Source organism: Lytechinus pictus, chromosome 11 (assembly GCF_037042905.1).
Source record: "Lytechinus pictus isolate F3 Inbred chromosome 11, Lp3.0, whole genome shotgun sequence".
Classification (NCBI taxonomy): Eukaryota; Metazoa; Echinodermata; class Echinoidea; order Temnopleuroida; family Toxopneustidae; genus Lytechinus; species Lytechinus pictus.
In genome coordinates, this window is record NC_087255.1 from 27,891,504 (window position 1) to 27,909,488 (window position 17,985).

Genomic DNA, 17,985 nt, shown 5'->3' on the forward strand with positions numbered 1-17,985 from the left:
CTGATATTACTTAGATTATTCCTCGTTCACGCATGAGTGAGCAAAAACAATTTTAAGAAAGGATACCAAAAACTCATTTGGCGGGGGTATCTGAATTTCAAAAGGAAAACCACATTTTTAAAAAGTTCAATATCTGCTCTTTAAATTGATACCTCAATTACAGAAAATGGTCAAGAAATAACAAAGTTCTGGTTAGTTGAAATAAGGCTTGAATTTCAATAATTTCATAAAATGAAGAGGTTTTACAGGCTAGCGTTCAAACTCAGTCGACACTCCGTTTTGTCTACGATCAGCCATGCATCAAGTCTTTTATTAACGATGCGATAGCTTCTGTGGGAAACCGGTGAAAACAGTTTATTTAATGAAATTATGGAAATTCAAGCCTTATTTCAAATAACCAGAACTTTGTTATTTCTTGACCATTTTCTGTAATTGAGGTATCAAATTGAAGAGCAGATATTGAACTTTTAAGACATGTGATTTTCTTGTTGAAATTCAGATACCCCCCGCCAAATGAATTTTTGGTATCCTTTCTTCAAATTGTTTTTGCTCACTCATGTGTGAAGGAGAAATAATATAAATAATACCAGATGAAAGAGGAGATTCTAAGCTTTACATTGGTAGGTCATTTGTCTATTTTATTTGTGATCAAGTTATGATAAATCATCGCTAAATCTCGGTTTCGTTTTTTCTGGGACGCACTGTATACAACTCCAAATGAACATCCTGAATTAATAATGTAATCTTCCAGAAAGAACTACAATACATTCCCCCTATCTGAAATTCAATTGCTGAACTTTCCAACCATTAAAGAGTAAGGTGGGCCAAGAACCACCCCCTCCAAAAAAAGAAATAATCAGCATTTCTATTTAAAAAATTATCACATATTTTGCATATGTACTGTAATTCTTCAATTTTTATCATTTAAGTTAGGTATTAAACAAATTTCACTTGCTAGCTTTGCTTGCTCACAATTTATGAAAGACCTTTTGCTTCTCCATCATTAAAGAAAATCCAAGATGACAATCAAAATATTTAAAAGCACCAAGCTGGAATATGATGATCACACAAGTGAACATCTGAATTCACTTTGTGCTTTTAAAAGTTTTTTATGAAAACTATGATTTTGACTGTCTAGTGTGTATACAACAAATTTGCATTTTGAACGTGTCATTAATGCTGAAAGTATTCTGGGTTGAATTCATACTGTACAAACCTTTTCTCTTTGGGATGGTTTTGATATCCTCTCCTTGGGTACGATCTTGCCTGCATAGACATAGTGGGTGTCTTGATGAGTCAGCTCATAGCAACGAGCAAAACCACCCTACAAGAAAAAGAAAAATAAACATGGGACCATTATAACACAGAGTGCATTGTCAGTAGCATCTTCATCATCATTATCAACATTATCATAATTGTTATCATCATCATTAGGAGTACCTTGTCAGTAGCATCGTCACCATTGAACATCATCATCATCATAATCATCATCATCACCATCATCACGGTCATCATCATCATCATCATTATCATCATCATCATTAATACCACCACCAACACAACCACTACCATTCATTATCATTGTCATCATCATCCTCATCACTATCCTCATTATAAGTCCAGGCATTCTTTTTCCGTCAAAAGGCCAAGCCCACAGGGCAAAAAAAAAGGGGGAAAAAATGTTTGGACAGAGAGATTCTATACCTATCGTAAATGCAAATTTTCAGGGAATCTTTTTAATAATCAAGAAGATGTGCCCAAATTTATGCTGTCTCTTTATCATTGTCCATCTAAATTTTTTTTGGTCTTATTTAGTCACCCTGTTTGCAATTGCTTCCTTACCCCCTTCAGAATGTCACAAATTGAATATCTTTATTAAATATGGTTTGATCATTAGATTGATGAATTTAGTAATGACCTCTGTTTCACTTCTCATTAGCACTTTAAACTTTAAAGAGAACCAATCCTGAAGATAATTACCCCTCTCGTTAATATAATCTCAAAATCTGACCTCGCTTGTACTGGCTGTATGATACAGCTACACATTGATACACCACTTTGATCAAAATATACACAAATCATATAGGCTCTTTTGTAGACAAAACTGGTGTGTCCTGTAGCCAAAAGATACTAAAACAGGAATTCCTACTATATGTATGTACTTTAGTTTTCAAAGTTAAATCTTATCCTTGCAAAAATTTGCTGATCCCCAAGGTAGGGATAATTACACAACTGTGCATACATGTAATATTAAAACACGGTTTTGCACAATTATTTTAAATGTCTTTCGAAACGTGAATAAGATGCATTTTGAAAGGCGGTTCCGCAAAACTAAGGATGTTCTAAAGTCAACTACATGTAAACTCAATACAGGTCTCAATTATGATAATGACATAAATTCACACACTCCGGATTGACCTTGACTTCCCAGGCCAAGCTCGCTGTGATACGTGGTGGGTGGGCTTGAAATGAGAATCAGCATGATAGAATATTTGCCTTCTCGTTTGTGATTTCTAGCATAAAGACTAATGGATTAAATGCACACATTTAGAATGTACCTGTATTTTTTAAAACCCTCTGCCAATCTCTGCAAGTATATACTAAAAACTAAAGAATTTCAAATAGAGAAAAAACTAAAAGACTCCTCCAATCTTCACACCCTGTTTGCTGCAGGGGCCTCAGTCAGTGAGTACATGTACTCAGCCACTGTTTCTATGGTAACAGTGGAATTCTAAATGTAAGTTGAGTGTTTTAAGAAACGAAAGAGGGTCTAGTGTGAATGAGATAGATGAATCATTTTGAGAACAAATATTAAAGAGGTAGTACAGCATTTGAAGACCTATATATATTGATAGTGTGCCATAAAATGTGTTTCTTGATTTATTTTAAAAAATAACGAAAAAGATAATGCTAAAAAAACTGCTCTCCAAAAAATTCCAATATAGTACACCATCATACGTGAGTTGTATTAATCAAAAAATAAAGGTCATGCTTTTCTCTGTGGTTTGCAACCACCCCCGTATGTAGGCCTACACTATTAGAATAATGGGATATTAGCCAGTGCCGGCCGCACAGAAACATTGTGAGCCTAACAGTAAGCCCAGTCACATCTTTCAGATTGTCAAAACATTTATTTCACCGTGTTAGTAATGCATTATTGTAACATTACGCATTGCTGCCACATTACTGGTTGTAACAGGGCCTCTGTTAGCACGATAGCACTAATAATGTCTCAGCTGTGCGGTCAGTACACGGCAATGTATGCAGGGTGTACATACATAAATGTTACTTTAATATACAAATAGCAGCAAACTGATGTTCTAGTTGCTACATGTAGTTCTACAAACTATAAATGGGAGTTTCAATTTCACCTACATATATATTCCATATCCTTGCCCTTTATTAGCACTTTCATATGCTCTTAATAACAAAAATGTATGTAAATTGACTTGCTCACACCCTAAAATATGCAATAATTGGTTTTAATAATTTAATTCACATCTGCCTCTATAGAGTTTTAATAGTTATGAGCCAAAAAGAACAAATCTTGCAATGTATAGGATGCTAATATCTCACATCAAAAGTTGATATGATTTCACACTGCAGAAATACATGTACCTGCAGTTTGGTTTGTAAATTTGCTGTATTTTCTTTAAAATGAATATTATATGTTGTACTTTTAGAAGCAGTAGTAGGGGAGATCGGGGTTAGTTGGAACGCGGGGTAAGTTGAAACATTGTAATTTTTCTTTAACGCCTGTAAAATAAATTTATGCAATACTGCCCTCAATTTTTGCTTAATAGCAATAAATTGAGGGCAGTATTGCATAAATTTGCGTTAAAGAAAATTACAATGTTTCAACTTACCCCGCGTTCCAACTAACCCCGATCTCCCCTACGTAGTACTTTAGTAATGATGATAATGATGACAAAAATAATCAACAATGATAATAACAACAGTCAATAGTAATAATAATAATAATATTCTCAATTATAATAACTTTAAAGAGATCAGTATAATCACAAACTTTCTTTCATTTTATCAGGTCCACCTTTAACTAATGGTAAAACAAAACTAAAATTAAATTGCACTCCTGCAATACTCATCAAGCATATACCAATTACTTTCAATAATTACATCTCAGAGCCCAGGACATTTAACGAGCCATTAAAACAAGTCACTGTCTATTAAAGCTCTTCACCATGCTGGCTAAAAATCTCCCATTCCACTACAGCGATGACATATTTTAGAGTGTTTTTAAGGGAGCTCCCATTTGGCTTGTGTTGATTCATATGAATTCGTTTTTTTGATGATGTCGTATGACTCACAGTCGCTTGGTTTGTTGGGGGAAGGAAACAGGGAAAATTGAGGCAGCCCTTGGGTTGACAAGAGAATCCAAGCAGGCTTGAAAATTATACACTGAAGTATTTTGAGTGGACGGCCTGCACTAACAGCAGTTTATTAATATTTATAACACAATTTAGGAAGATTATTTGTATTTCGGTTTGGAAATACCACACTTCAAGCGCACGAATATCAAATATACACAGACAAATGTTCCGACAGCGATTTAAAGAAATTTGCAAGAAATATTTAACAAATTATTTTTTTCAATATTACATGTATACATGCATGATGTACAATATAAGATCTGATCAATGGTGAACTTCATTGAGAATCTCAGATGCAAATATTTCTCATTTATTTCTTTACCAACAGCTCAAGGAAAAGATCAAGAAAAGGATAAAATGGTCACTCTGTTCAAGGCTAAATAATGCAAAACATACAAGTACATGTATGAACTCATACAATCAGACAACTCAAACTTATTTTGAAAACATGATAAGAAATGATTAAATGATAAATTATTATAAATATATCAAGATGCCAGTTATACAACCTGTAAAACATCTATAAAAAAAACAAATAGTAATTCCTTTTTGATGCAAACATTGTACCCTTTCATTGAAAATATATCATGGATATTGGGAAAAAATAGCCATTTGATCTTCATTGAAAAACAGGAATACTTGGAAGTCCTCGATATCCTTGTTTCCTGGGAAAACGAATGAATGTTTATATGGTATTGCGGAAAGAATGTATTTGCAAAAGGGAATATTGAGCACTTTTAGAAATGCACGTCGACATAGACGAATAATACGAGATGACGTCATTTTTTGGCGTTCCATATGCCTCAGGTCCTCACACACGTCCACTATCAGAATCGAGAACCTCGCCACATCCATTTTGCGGTTCTCCAAAATCATAGTCGACGGCACGTGAGTGACGTCATTTTAACCGTTCAAGCCCAGCACGAAGATCAACCTTTTCCCTTTTAAAACACAGTTTTCAGTGACTTTTCACAAAATTAATGTAAGTTGTACGATGCATAATGTTTATCATATTTGTAATTGCTTTCTGATCTCCAAAATATATATCGATATATATCCTAACTCGCGTAAAAAGGAATCAAAGCAAGTGAAAGGGCAAGGGTGCACAAGTTGCACCTTCGCATCACCCGACCCGAGTCGCCAGGCGATGGTACGCCAGATCTTCCGGGTCGGGCAGCATGCCATGACCGCTGGTTATCGCGCTGTTTCACGTGGACGTACACTGTAAAAAATGAAGTGCTAATTTAGCACATAAAGTGCTTGTATAGTGACTGCACTACGAGTGCTGATTTTCTAGTTCAAATTTGAACTAGAAAATCAGCGCTCTTAGTGCAGTCACTATACAAGCACTGTATTAAGTGCTATTAAAATTAGCACTTCATTTTTTACAGTGTACGACTGTACGTACATGGACAAGTCGAGTGAAATCTAAAAATATTCGCATCTGTAGTGAACAAGGGCAGACGACGCCGTTGACTCGAACGATCAGACGACTGCTACGTCATTCTCGTTCACTGCTCCTAAAAGTCTCTATTATCAAATATGACTACAACATATACATGACCAAAATGTCACAGTTTAGGTCAGGAACCAGGAACTGCAATAGGTAGCTTATCATGAGCTGATGATGTGGCCGTAAAGGCAACCGCACACCTTGAACAAATCGCATTTTACTCATTTTCTGAAAATGTAAATTAATGAAAAGTATCTTTTTATTTGAGGTTCAACCATGGAGCTACTAATAACAGAGCTCCATGGTTTCATACTGTGAGCTCAGTGTGCACAGTCTGCTCCTTGCTACGTAGGCTTACATACAAGTGGACAAATGTGGCTTCATTTTCAAATTTCTAAATAGAAACATTCACTCTTCAATGAATATTCTACATACAGGTATGTTAATATTAATTACATGATGTGAAGCAGGGGAAAATACATATGGGGGTTTGGGATGATTTTGCCCCCAAAATGTTCATAAGAGCCCTGGAAAATCCCTGTGCAATGTTAAAGCTTATCTAATGTCAAAGATTTGGGCAGTTAGTAGTGGAAAGTACAATGTAGCTCCCAAAAATATTTTGCCTGATGAGTGATGTGAAGAGATTCATGACTCTGTAAAGTATGGACAGATAAAAATATGTGGTTTGAAGAAATATCAAGACAAAGCCAGAAATACACTTAATGAGTAAACACAGTCTGAAGTCTAATTAGTGACAAACAATCGCATGAACTCGGTAGAGAAAACCACATCATTCTGCAAATGAATGCCATCTGCTAAAAACTTTCAAGTGGAAAGCAAACCTTTTTTCTGAATTTAAAAAAGACAAACTGCACTGTTCTGCTAAAACCATAATGATGATGACATGATTTATGCTGGACTGTGAGTCTGTGACATTTCCATCTTATCTTGGGTCCTACATTGTAAATCCAATTTATGCTATAATCTAATTGATATCATGTATGTACTCATTTGCATTGTATACTATGTATAATGTGATTTTTTTTTGTTTTAAATAAATGAACTTGAACTTGGTCTTAATATTTCACAGGGCGTGTAATTGCACATTCTACACAGCGCCCATTATATTTTTCAAAATGTATGGGTGCACCGACACCTTTCGCCACCCCCTGGATCCGCAACTGCTATGATGGATACTACTAATTGACATCAGGAACTCAAAGTACATGTATGACCCATATTCTGGCCAGCTGACCATTAGTGACCATCACTATTGGATGTATATAAAGATTTGAGCCTGCCTTACTCCTAAAGGTCAAGAAACACTTGAAGAGTTCACTTTAGAATGACATCACATCTCATCAAGATTTTTTAATTGTATTTTCACCTTTCAAACAAGAGATAAAGTTGTTCACAATTTTTTTTCAGGATAATTATCATGAAATATGAATTTTTTACTTTCAGGTTACAAAGTGTAACATGTAAAAATATTTTCCCCAACCTTATTTATAGCCTACACCATTTTTGTAATATCATTCATAATACCAGAAATATGAGCCTACCAAAATAAATGAGAACACCTACATTTATAAAATTCTTACCCATTTGGTCCACTTTTCAATTTTATTCTTTTCTTTTTATCACCATGAAAAATTACAAAATACCTTGCTCTTTTATGACTATAATTAAAATTGTTTCCAACAACACCTACAATGTACATGTACAGTACAACAAAACACAGAATTAATAGTCAATAAAACAACAACAATTACACAAATCAAATATATTTACAAACACATCTTTTGATCAAAACTCATCAATCAGAAATCATATCAATAGAACCGGAAAAGATTACACCATTAAAAGAGTTGCTATTGTACTGGTGAAAGGTTGAATGAACTTTGTTCTAGCTGGAAATCCAACCAGAAGGAACTTTTTCAAATGTTTGTTAGTTTAACGTTTTCATAGCCTCACTCTATACACATAAATATCAAGCTCATTGTCAGCAAAGTTTTTAATACTTTTTTTCACATTTTCCCTTTTCCAATTTATCTTCTTCCTTGAAAAAAGCCCTAGTACTTTATGATTTAAGTTTGGTACCCATTTCATTCATCATATATCACTGCAAAAGATCAACCCCAAAGTTTTGGACAAAGAGATTGATTTAAATGGACAGAAGAAAAAAACAAATATTCCCTATAAAAATCACCCCCCCCCCTCCAACGTGCTGGTAAACACTATACAAAAATGTACTTTTGTATCATTCTCTTTCACAAGTAAAAACAGATCAAATTCCTGCTTTTTCTCATCATTTTCAGGCAGTGGCACTAGTGCATTCAAAACAGCTTCTTTGTCAATACTTCTTAAAAAGTTGCTCTTAGATATCCTACATGTAATAATCCCCCATACATCTTTTTTTTCATCAGACGATTTTCACAATGTTTTGTGATGTCACTGATATTAACAAAACTACAGTTTAATAGCTAAAGCTTAGAGAAGGCCTACGTAGATTAAATAGGGATAAAGTTGTTTTAGTTGACAACCAGCAGGGGTTTTATGAGATTTAATTCGCTTTGTTGTGAGTTTATGAGCATTACTCATCAAATATACATGTAGGCCTATATGTAACTGTACTGTATTGAATCAACAGAACTGTAAAGATGGTAAATAAAGGTACTGAACAAAGCTATACTAAAGGATTTTAAAGGGTTAAGTGTCAAATTTATGATGAAGAACAGGAAGGTTCACCAATATGCTTTTATCATTTTCCTGCTCTTTCTCCTTCTCTCTCAGAAAAGTTCCTCCCCTTCCTCTTGATATATTAAGCCATTGATTCATTCACTAGCTTGAGGAAATATACATGTAAACTATTTCCTTGGGTTTTTATTTCTCAAAGCTCAAAACTTTTAGGCTATCAGATTCTTCTTCAAAGTAAAAACTGGAAAGACTTAAAAGATAAAAAAAATATATAATTCATTCCATATCCCTGTTTTACTGTAGGCCTATAGGGTCTGTTTTCCCCTTGTTTGTTTTTGTCTTTGTACTGTATGTACATGTATGTTCTATTTTGTATTCCTTCCTTGTTCCTTATTTCATACTGGGCTGGAACTACATACATGTATCTGTCAGATCTACCAGCCCACACTCAAAGACTGTTTTGTACATATGATAATTTGTATACTGTATTGTTTTCTTTTACTTCGGATTGTCATTTTTTCTTGCCATTATGTATTCTCAAATATAAAGTAAATAAATGAATTACATTGTACAGGGTAAACTATAAAGCCGATCATACTTAATAGTACCATGTAGAATATACCTGTAGCTCTTATTGTTCAGGCAGTAAGGACATGATTTCGTCAGAGTGCCGACAGCAACATCGGCACAAAGGTCTTGATAACATGAAACAGAGATGGGGAACCCTCACTTCAAGTCAAATAACAGGAAATTGACTAATAGCATCACACCCAAGCTACTGTGACACCCTCGTTTACACCAATTTCTGAGGGTGGGGGAATGTGATTATTCTTTCCAGTTAACGTCACAAGAGCTCTCCCTTCCTTTCACATTCTTTCATTCTTCCATTGCATGGTGAACATTTCTCTCTTTCTTTCTACTTCATCTAATTATCTATCTGTACCCATCTCTATTTATCCATCCATCCATCCAAGTGTCTATCTATCTATCTATCTATCTATATATCTACCTACCTACCTACCTACCTACCTATCTATCTATCTATCTAAGTGTATATCTATTGACCTACCTACCCTATCTACATCTATCTATAAAATTCTATTTGTTTTCAAGTATCAATTATTATTTTCTTCAAGTATTCAAGATTCATGAAGGTTCAACAAGTTTAAATACGAAGTTGGGTTTGAATCAGTATCAGCCCCCAAAATACAGACTCTGCACAAGATAAAACTGAACACACAGTTTGCAGTTGAAGGACAGGCCTTTGCTTGTGCAGGTGACACAAAGAAACAGGCATGGGGATCTCCTCATACATAGGAAGTTCCCCTCTTACCTACATGTACATGTACATGCTCTGTTCAAATGCTCAACATTTAAAAGTAAAATGTACCAGTTCCTTTCAACCTCATGAAAGACTGTTTCAATTTTGCATAGATCCATCACAATGGCATAAAGTTAATCAAAAAACCAAGTATTCATTAATGCTGCACATTCAAATATCTTGAGAAGCTTGTGTCAGATACTGTACATGTATGTAATGTGGCACAACACATTGGCTACTGAAGTATGGAAATCTGCAATGCCCACTGGCTTTGTTCAGGGACGGACTGGTTCCAGTAAACAAGTCGACTTTTCAATTCCGATACCCTTTTTCCGCTTCAATTTCTTTTAGAGTATACCCAGAACATTTATTAACCTAAGACCAACTACGGTATGCAATGACCCTGGATACCCTCGATTGGCCTTTAGGGTTTCACACTAACCCTTTTTTTCTACTGGTCCGACCTGATCATGTCGGACCAGTACATACCCAGTTTTTCCATATTTTACTGGACCGAACCTAAAATTTACTGGTACCAAATAATAAAGACAAATATACAAAAGACTTGAGTTTATTTGCTGTCTTTTATTGCTTATTGTTACCCCCCCCCCCCCCAAGAACAAACATACAGTACACACACAACATAATTCATGAGAGCCATTTTTTGAGATGCCAGAGCCATTTTTAAAATATTTACAAAAGAGAAGAAAATATATTTTGTATCAGTGAGATCTATATAATCTTACTGGTCATGTCGGACCGGTAAATCTGGCTTCTTCTGAAAAGTTACTGGCCTGACAACAATTTTTGCCGGTCTGGGACCGTCGGACCAGTGCCAGTGTCGCGCGCTGCAGCTTACTGCACCTTTCATTGGCCTTTGAGATTTCTTGTGCCCTTTTTGATTTTTTTCCCCATTTTTACTACAACAAATGTATCTGCAAAGATTTCTCATTTCTCAACATTTCTCACACCCACTTTAAGTTTACATTCAGTGTTGCTTACCTTGCCCAGTAGTCTGCCTCTTCGGTACCTATCACCGGTCTCTGGGTCCACGATCACAGCCGGTAACTCAGGCAGCTTAGCAACAGCGGGTGTGGCCTTGGGGGCCCTTGCGGGAGGAATGGGGGGTTTGACATCCCCCTCCCTGCCAGCACCATGGGGTTTGGAAGACAATGAAGGGGACGAAGGCGTGGTCTTTGGTGTATCCTCAGGACTCAATGGTGCAGGCTTCTGTAACTGATCCATGGCGTATCTACTAACATCCTTGGTAAGACCAACTGGCAGAACGGGAGAGCGGGTGAGGGGCATGGCGTGGTAAAATCAAACAAAAGAAACAAAGAGTGAACACCTTCAAATCATTAGGATAGCCTATTCCAATATTGTTGTTCACCTTAAAATGATATTCCAAATTGTATTATCAGAAGAACTAATAAGGAACAAATTCTTTTTGAGCAAAGTCAAAACTTTCCACTACAGTCTACCTTCACAGAACAGAGTTTCCTAGCATTCAAGTATCAGAACATGTGGTACGCTCAAAGGCTCTGTCTTGCTTAAATTTATAGAACGCAGGACTTAATGCAGTGTGGTCTTAGAGACAGGTGGGACTCCAATGATCCTGTGGATATCAAATCATTTGCATAGGATTCCAGTCATAGGATAAGAACTACATGTAGATATTCACACATAGTTAGTCATCTCAGGTCATCCGTCATTTCACGGTCAGGTTTCCCCTCTACGATCATCAACTCAATTTCCTGAGCTCCTCTGAGGCTGTCGTATCGACTCACATCATCAGACAAACACTGATCCTATTCAACAGGGCCACTGCACAGCTTGTAGACTATGAGCATATACAGTACACTCACTGTACACATGCATTCAGAAGGGTCTGTATGCTTTATTGCACTTGGCGACTCCTCACTTTGATAGAATTAGAATATTACTGGTGCATTTTTGTTTTAACTTTTAATATACTGTGTAGACAGGAAACAAACAAGATAAATTTTGCTTAGATGAAAAGCATTTAAAGAAACATATACATGTACAATGTATATATAAAAGGGGCCCTGACAAGAAATCTTGATCTAAATCGACAATGTTACAAAATCTTATGATTTTTCAATTAATTTTCAAACCGTATTTCTCAATGAACAAGACATAATTTCTAAACATGTACATTACTTTGCACTCAATAGTTATTGTCAAAAAGCCAGCAGTGCCAGTACCATTACCTCGATAGTATCTTAACTGAAGGACTGTCCAGAGTGAAAGTAACGGTCTACACTATAATGTTTTTTTCTCATTAGCCCCAAGCTTTGGTTCGCATGGAGTGTAAGTTACAGCAAAAGAGGTAGGGAATACCAAGCACTGGCAGATCCCCCCACCCCCTTTTGTTGAAAAGCTTTTAATTTTTTTTTGCCCGTCAAATTTTTCCTTGGGAAAATGTGCCCCCCCCCCCCTTGGAAAATCCTGTATTCGCCCCTGATACCAAGGAAAGCTCGGCTGTCTCCCAACATGGACAGATTAAAGAATAGTGTTAATTCATATTTTTGATAGTGTTAATTTATATTTTTTATTTATAGCTTGCTTGATGTAAAACTTTCTACTATTCACATGTAATTATGGTTTATTTTGTGGCATTTATGGGCCAATTTTCATCATTTCATGATGGCAACATCAGGCCCAAAGATAAAAAAAAATATTTTGTCTTGTCTTGTCTTTCCCTAGATGTCTTCAATCTACAGTCCCCAAAACCAAAGTTGATCTGCTTCTGGAGAAATTATGTAATTTTTCATGTATATTTCACATCTTTCACAATAAAAAATAAACATTTTAAAGAATAATATAAATACACATGACTAATAGAAAGCAAATAAACATTAAAGAAACCAACAGCAAGATGGAAAAAAAATGAAATGTAAATTCTATATAAAATGATAAAGAATGGGATAAACATGTGCAAAACTAATAGTGGATGTGGGGGAGCATCAATAAGCCATTGGCCTGTCTAGGCTGATCCCTGCAACAAACACTTTAAAACAAATTAGAAAAACTAGTGGAACGCCTCTGGCAGTCTCGCCTGCATTACGCGATTCGATATAGCAGCAGTGCTGACTTTGAAAACATCTATTAAATAATTATTCACAAAAGAATACTTTGTCCATTGACCCAACATGACCTTTGACCATGATCATGTGACCTAAGACATGTGCAAAACAATCATTCATACATGTACTTGATTACCCTTATGTCTATGGTTCATGAACTACATGTGTAGATCCATACACTTTCTAAGCTATGATGCAAATTCAACAAATACCCCAAACATGACCAAAGTTCATTGACCCTATTAAAATGACCTTTGATTTTGGTCATGTGACCAGAAACAAGCACAAGATATTCAGGGATACAGGGTTAATCTTATGTCCCAAGTTTCATAAACTAGATCTTTAAAGTTATGATAATTCCACCAATACCCCCAACATTATCAAAGTTCGTCGACCCTATTGACCTTTGACCTAGATCATGTGACATGAAACTTGCACAAGATGTTCAGGGATACTTAATTGCTCTTACAATATACGTCTAAGTTTCATGAACTAGATCCATAAAATGTCAAAGTTATGATGACAATTCCACAAATACCCCCAACATGGTCAAAGTTTGTTGACCCCAAGTGACCTTTGACCTTGGTCATGTGACCCGAAACTCAGGCAGGATCCTCAGTGATACACTATTACCCTTATGTCCAAGTTTCATGAACTAGGTCCATATACTTTTAGAAGTTATGATGACATTTCAAAAACTTAACCTTGGTTAAGATTTCGATATTGATTTCCCCAACATGGTCTAAGTTCATTGACCCTAAATGACCTTTGACCTTGGTCATGTGAACTGAAACTAAGGCAGGATGTTTGGTAATACTTGATTACCCTTATGTCCAAGTTTCATGAACTAGGTCCATATACTTTCTAAGTTATGATGACATTTCAAAACTTTAACCTTGGTTAAGATTTCAATGTTGACGACGCCGCCGTCGGAAAAGCGGCGCCTATAGTCTCGCTCTGCTATGCAGGCGAGACAAAAACCCTCTATACACCAAAAAGAGAGTCTAAGAGACTGACCTTCAACTTTTTCTACAATTAAACCCTAAGGATTCAGGAGAATAAAACCCTTTCATTCAGGACAGCCTCTCCATGAAGTGGAGAATCTTAATCAGTCAATCCATATTATTCCTGGCAAGTCTTCTTGCCTTCTTCAGGCCAATATGGTACTATCAAACTTGTAAACATTCAATGGTTACCAATTGATCCAAATGTTTTGATAGAATAATCATAAAAATATTTAAGCTTTTCCTTGCAAAATTGGACGTCTGCCCAGTGTTCTTCTTGTGCCAATAGGACATGTACCGGTATGTTATCTAAAAAACCAACCATGAAGGAGGACTCTATTGACTGAAATTCCCATACTCAGTTTGCTGCGCAAAGGCTAATTACAGAAATATATATATTGATGGTTAAGTTGTCCAAAAGTTTGGAATGGTCCATTGACAATGGAAGGAAAGTGATTTTTAACTCCCTTCTTTACAATTGGAGATCCCGGCTCTATAAACATTTTTTTTATTTGCCAACAATATCTACATGTAGGGAGCAGGGGGCATGTGTACTGTACAGCACTTTTAGAGGGCATATGCACACAAAACACAAAAGAGAAAAGGAATAAAGAGAAAATAAAGAATAATCTATTTGAGAATATCATACCCCTTATTTGGAGGTAAACTTTGAAATAAAGCTTCAAAGCTTGTCTAAACAGGCTTTCAAAGTTTAAAGAGCACAAACTTCCCAAAAGCCAAAAAATATTTATGAGCTAATGTAAGTATTTTACAATTCACGATATTAATCAGCCAATTGAAGTTTTTTTTTTTTTAATTGGCACTGCTCATGATATCGTGGCCCTCTCTTATACGCATCTTGTAACTAGGCTACGAACAAAGAAGGAAATATGGCGACAAGATCATCGGTGAGTATCTGCTCATCTTCTTACATGATTTTTCTTAATATTTGTATTATTTTTCTTTAAAAAAAACTTTATAAGTGCCTAATGGGGGGAAATGAACTTCTTTTCCATTTACAAAATTGTGTGATAGGCAAGTTAAACAAATCAAGTATTTTGGAGCAAAATTGTTTTCTCCAAAAACTCTCCTTCCTGTGGCCCAATGCCTTGCCGTGGCACTGCCAGGCGTCATGGGGAGTAAAGCCTACGTATAGTAGAAATCATTTTACTCCCCAGACGCCTCCAGGCTACGTAGACCCCTCGATCCACATGTAAACAACGGAAATACAATAGCGTCGACCCTTGAACTGTTTATGTATGAGTGACGTACTTCTGGCTAGCAATGCCGTTCTGACGAATAATTCATAGAAAAAAATTAATATTTCAAAAATACTAAAATTTATTACGTAATTATAAATAATTATCAGTATTAAAATAATTATTTATAATTACGTAATAAATTTTAGTATTTGTGAAATAATAATTTTTTTCTATGAATTATTCGTCAGAACGGCATTGCTAGCTGGAAGTACGTCATACATAAACGGTTAAAGGGTCGACGCTATTGTATTTCCGTTGTTTACATGAGGATCGAGGGGTCTACGCGGCATCAGTTAGGTAAGAAACCTTTATTTTCTACATTTTTATATAATAATTTTAAAAATGTGAAAATCAATAAAATTCATAATAAATAAACTTCTCGTGATTTTGGTTTCAAAAGATGGATTTCCTAGGGAAATCCATCTTTGTTTTGCCTTTTGACGAGTTTTGGTCCTTCTCTTCTGCGACTATGGGAAGAGTGTCAAGACGTCAATGATGAAGAAGTACCATATTTCATTATTTTAAAAGTCATCATCATTGCGTCCTCAAGACTAGGCTAGGCCTAGACAGCTGGCAGCCATCTGTTTCGAGGAGTTTTTTAACATTTTTTTTTTTTTTAAATTCTCCTCATACACAGACGGCTCGCTAGCGTGCACCCACCATTAGGGGACTTGCAATGCAAAATCCCCCCGTCGGGGCTCTTCAATTTTTGTCTTTAATGAGTCAAAATTTTGAAAATTCATGCGACCAAAATGCAAATTAATATTCCCTCTTGGCATCAATTGCCAAAAAAATGAGAAAAATCAAGTTAAAAGGAACAAAAACAGTGACTTACCTCGGCTGTCGCGCAAATTCACTTCCCCTTTTTATCCGATCTTAAGTACATAAACATATGGCCATTGAGTCCCCTGTACAGATCGCGCTAGAACTTCGGTCTCTGTATTTGGTGAGTGAAGCCAACGGAGTTCAGCTGAACAACCAACATAACAGAGACCGAAGCTTTTGGTCTAGGCTAGGCCTAGGTCGAGGGGCAGCAGCTGCTTTATGCTCGGCGGCCGCGGCCCGCGTCTAGCGGTATCGTGGTGGTGTACCCATCACCGTATCCCCGTGTGGTAAAGCGAGGTGTGTCCGAAAAATTCAAGCGAAGATTTAGACACATTATACGAATAGTTTTCCATAAAATACCTTCTTATCTGATTACTTACAACTAAGAAATGTGTACAAAGAAAAACACCAGCATAAATAACCAATATCATTGAGATAATTAGTGGATTTTCACGCTTACCTCAGAAATAGCTGACGTCCTGTGTTCACAACCTAGGATCTGCATAAAACTAATAATCATGAGGGGGAAAAAGATACACAAATACCAACCTCGCACCCGGATATATTCGAAGGTACTATTTTTTTCTCCCTCTCTCCCCTTCTCTTTTTTTAAATATAGAATATAATTTTTTTTTTTTTAATTAAATCATGGAGTAGCAGCATGCTCCATGATTAAATCATACCTCAACAAACACATTATGAGAATAATCACTGGCGAATCCGGGGGGGGGGGGGCTAATCCAGCCCGTCCCCCCGCGCCCCTTTCAATAGAGAGACATATAAATATATGCCGTTCTAACACAAGTGTGCCCCCTTAGGTTAAAACCCCTTTCTTTTTTTCTTTCTTGATTTCTTTCTTTCTTTCTTCTCTCGATCTTTCTTTCTTTCTATTTCTTTCTTTCTTTCTCTCTCTCTTTCTTTCTTTTTATTTCTTTTTTTTTTTTTTGCCTTTTTCCATTTTCTTTGCTTGTCAAAGTTTCCTCGGGAAAATGAGCCCCCCCCCCCCCTCTTTGGAAAACCCAGGATCCTCCCCTGGGAATAATGATATTTGACGAGAGAAACACAAGTTTAAAGGATTATTCTGAATGCAAGCAGTCACATGTAGCCTCGATCGAGTCTACTAATTTACATGCAAGGTTGAACAAAGTCGATCCCAGTTATTTTGAATGATGAATTTAATAGGGATCATATGATTTAGAGTTACTGTTATATTATCATTATTAATTGTTATCATCATCATCATCGATATTGTTATTATTATTACTATTGTTGTTATCATCATCATCATCGATATTATTATTATTATTATATTATTATTATTGTTATTGTTATTATTATTACTATTATTGTTATTGTTATATTTATTATTATCATTATTATTATTATTAATTTATCATTATCATTATCATCGTCATCATCATTATAATGATTATTAATCTCATATATGACAGTTTTCATCTTTTTTTATCTTTACCATTCTTATTGCGATCGATCATTAGGGAGATAAAACTGATCAAGGTTAGGGATTCAAGTCTATACGCCCTACCCAATCCCTTGTGTGCTTTTATCATCTTCTTCTTTTTGAGGGGGGGGTGTCCATGGTCCCTATGCAGTGGCGTACCTAGGATTTTCCACAGGGGGGGCAAAACCGTCCGCCCAAAAATTTGACAAGCAAAAAAAAAAAAAAAAAAAAAAAAAAAAAAAAAAGGTCTTCGATCACAAATAAAGGATTTCGTAAGCAAAAAAAAAAAAAAAAAAAAAAAAAAAAAAAAAAAAAAGGTCTTCAAGCTCGTCAGGGGGGCATTGAAGGTCTTAAAGCTCGTCAGGGGGGGCAAAAAAGGTTTTTCAAGCCCGTCAGGGGGGGCAAAGATACGTTTTTGCATGGGTTGTGACTCGTCAGGGGGGGCAGAGTGCCCCCCCTGCCC

At 35.9% G+C, this 17,985-nt stretch overlaps 1 protein-coding gene across 6 annotated transcripts in view; it reads right to left on the reverse strand.

Moving 5' to 3' along the window:
• The window catches only part of LOC129271108 (serine/threonine-protein kinase PLK1-like), a 41,171-nt gene extending 24,600 nt beyond the window's left edge, over nucleotides 1–16,571 (reverse strand). For 3 of the 6 annotated variants that reach the window (XR_010295017.1, XM_064106252.1, XM_064106251.1), the window contains exons 1-3: nucleotides 16,521–16,571; nucleotides 10,865–11,139; nucleotides 1,217–1,324 (exon numbers count right to left, since the gene is read on the reverse strand). Coding sequence is in view for 5 of the 6 variants with exons in the window: in XM_064106252.1 (XP_063962322.1) it covers nucleotides 1,217–1,324; nucleotides 10,865–11,107 (351 nt within the window). In the remaining variant the exon portion in view is untranslated. Of the gene's footprint in view, nucleotides 1–1,216; nucleotides 1,325–10,864; nucleotides 11,258–11,343; nucleotides 11,606–16,520 lie in introns of those variants that run through there. The other 3 variants (XM_064106250.1, XM_064106249.1, XM_064106253.1) reach the window with 2 other exon arrangements.
• Nucleotides 16,572–17,985: the final 1,414 nt, after the last annotated feature.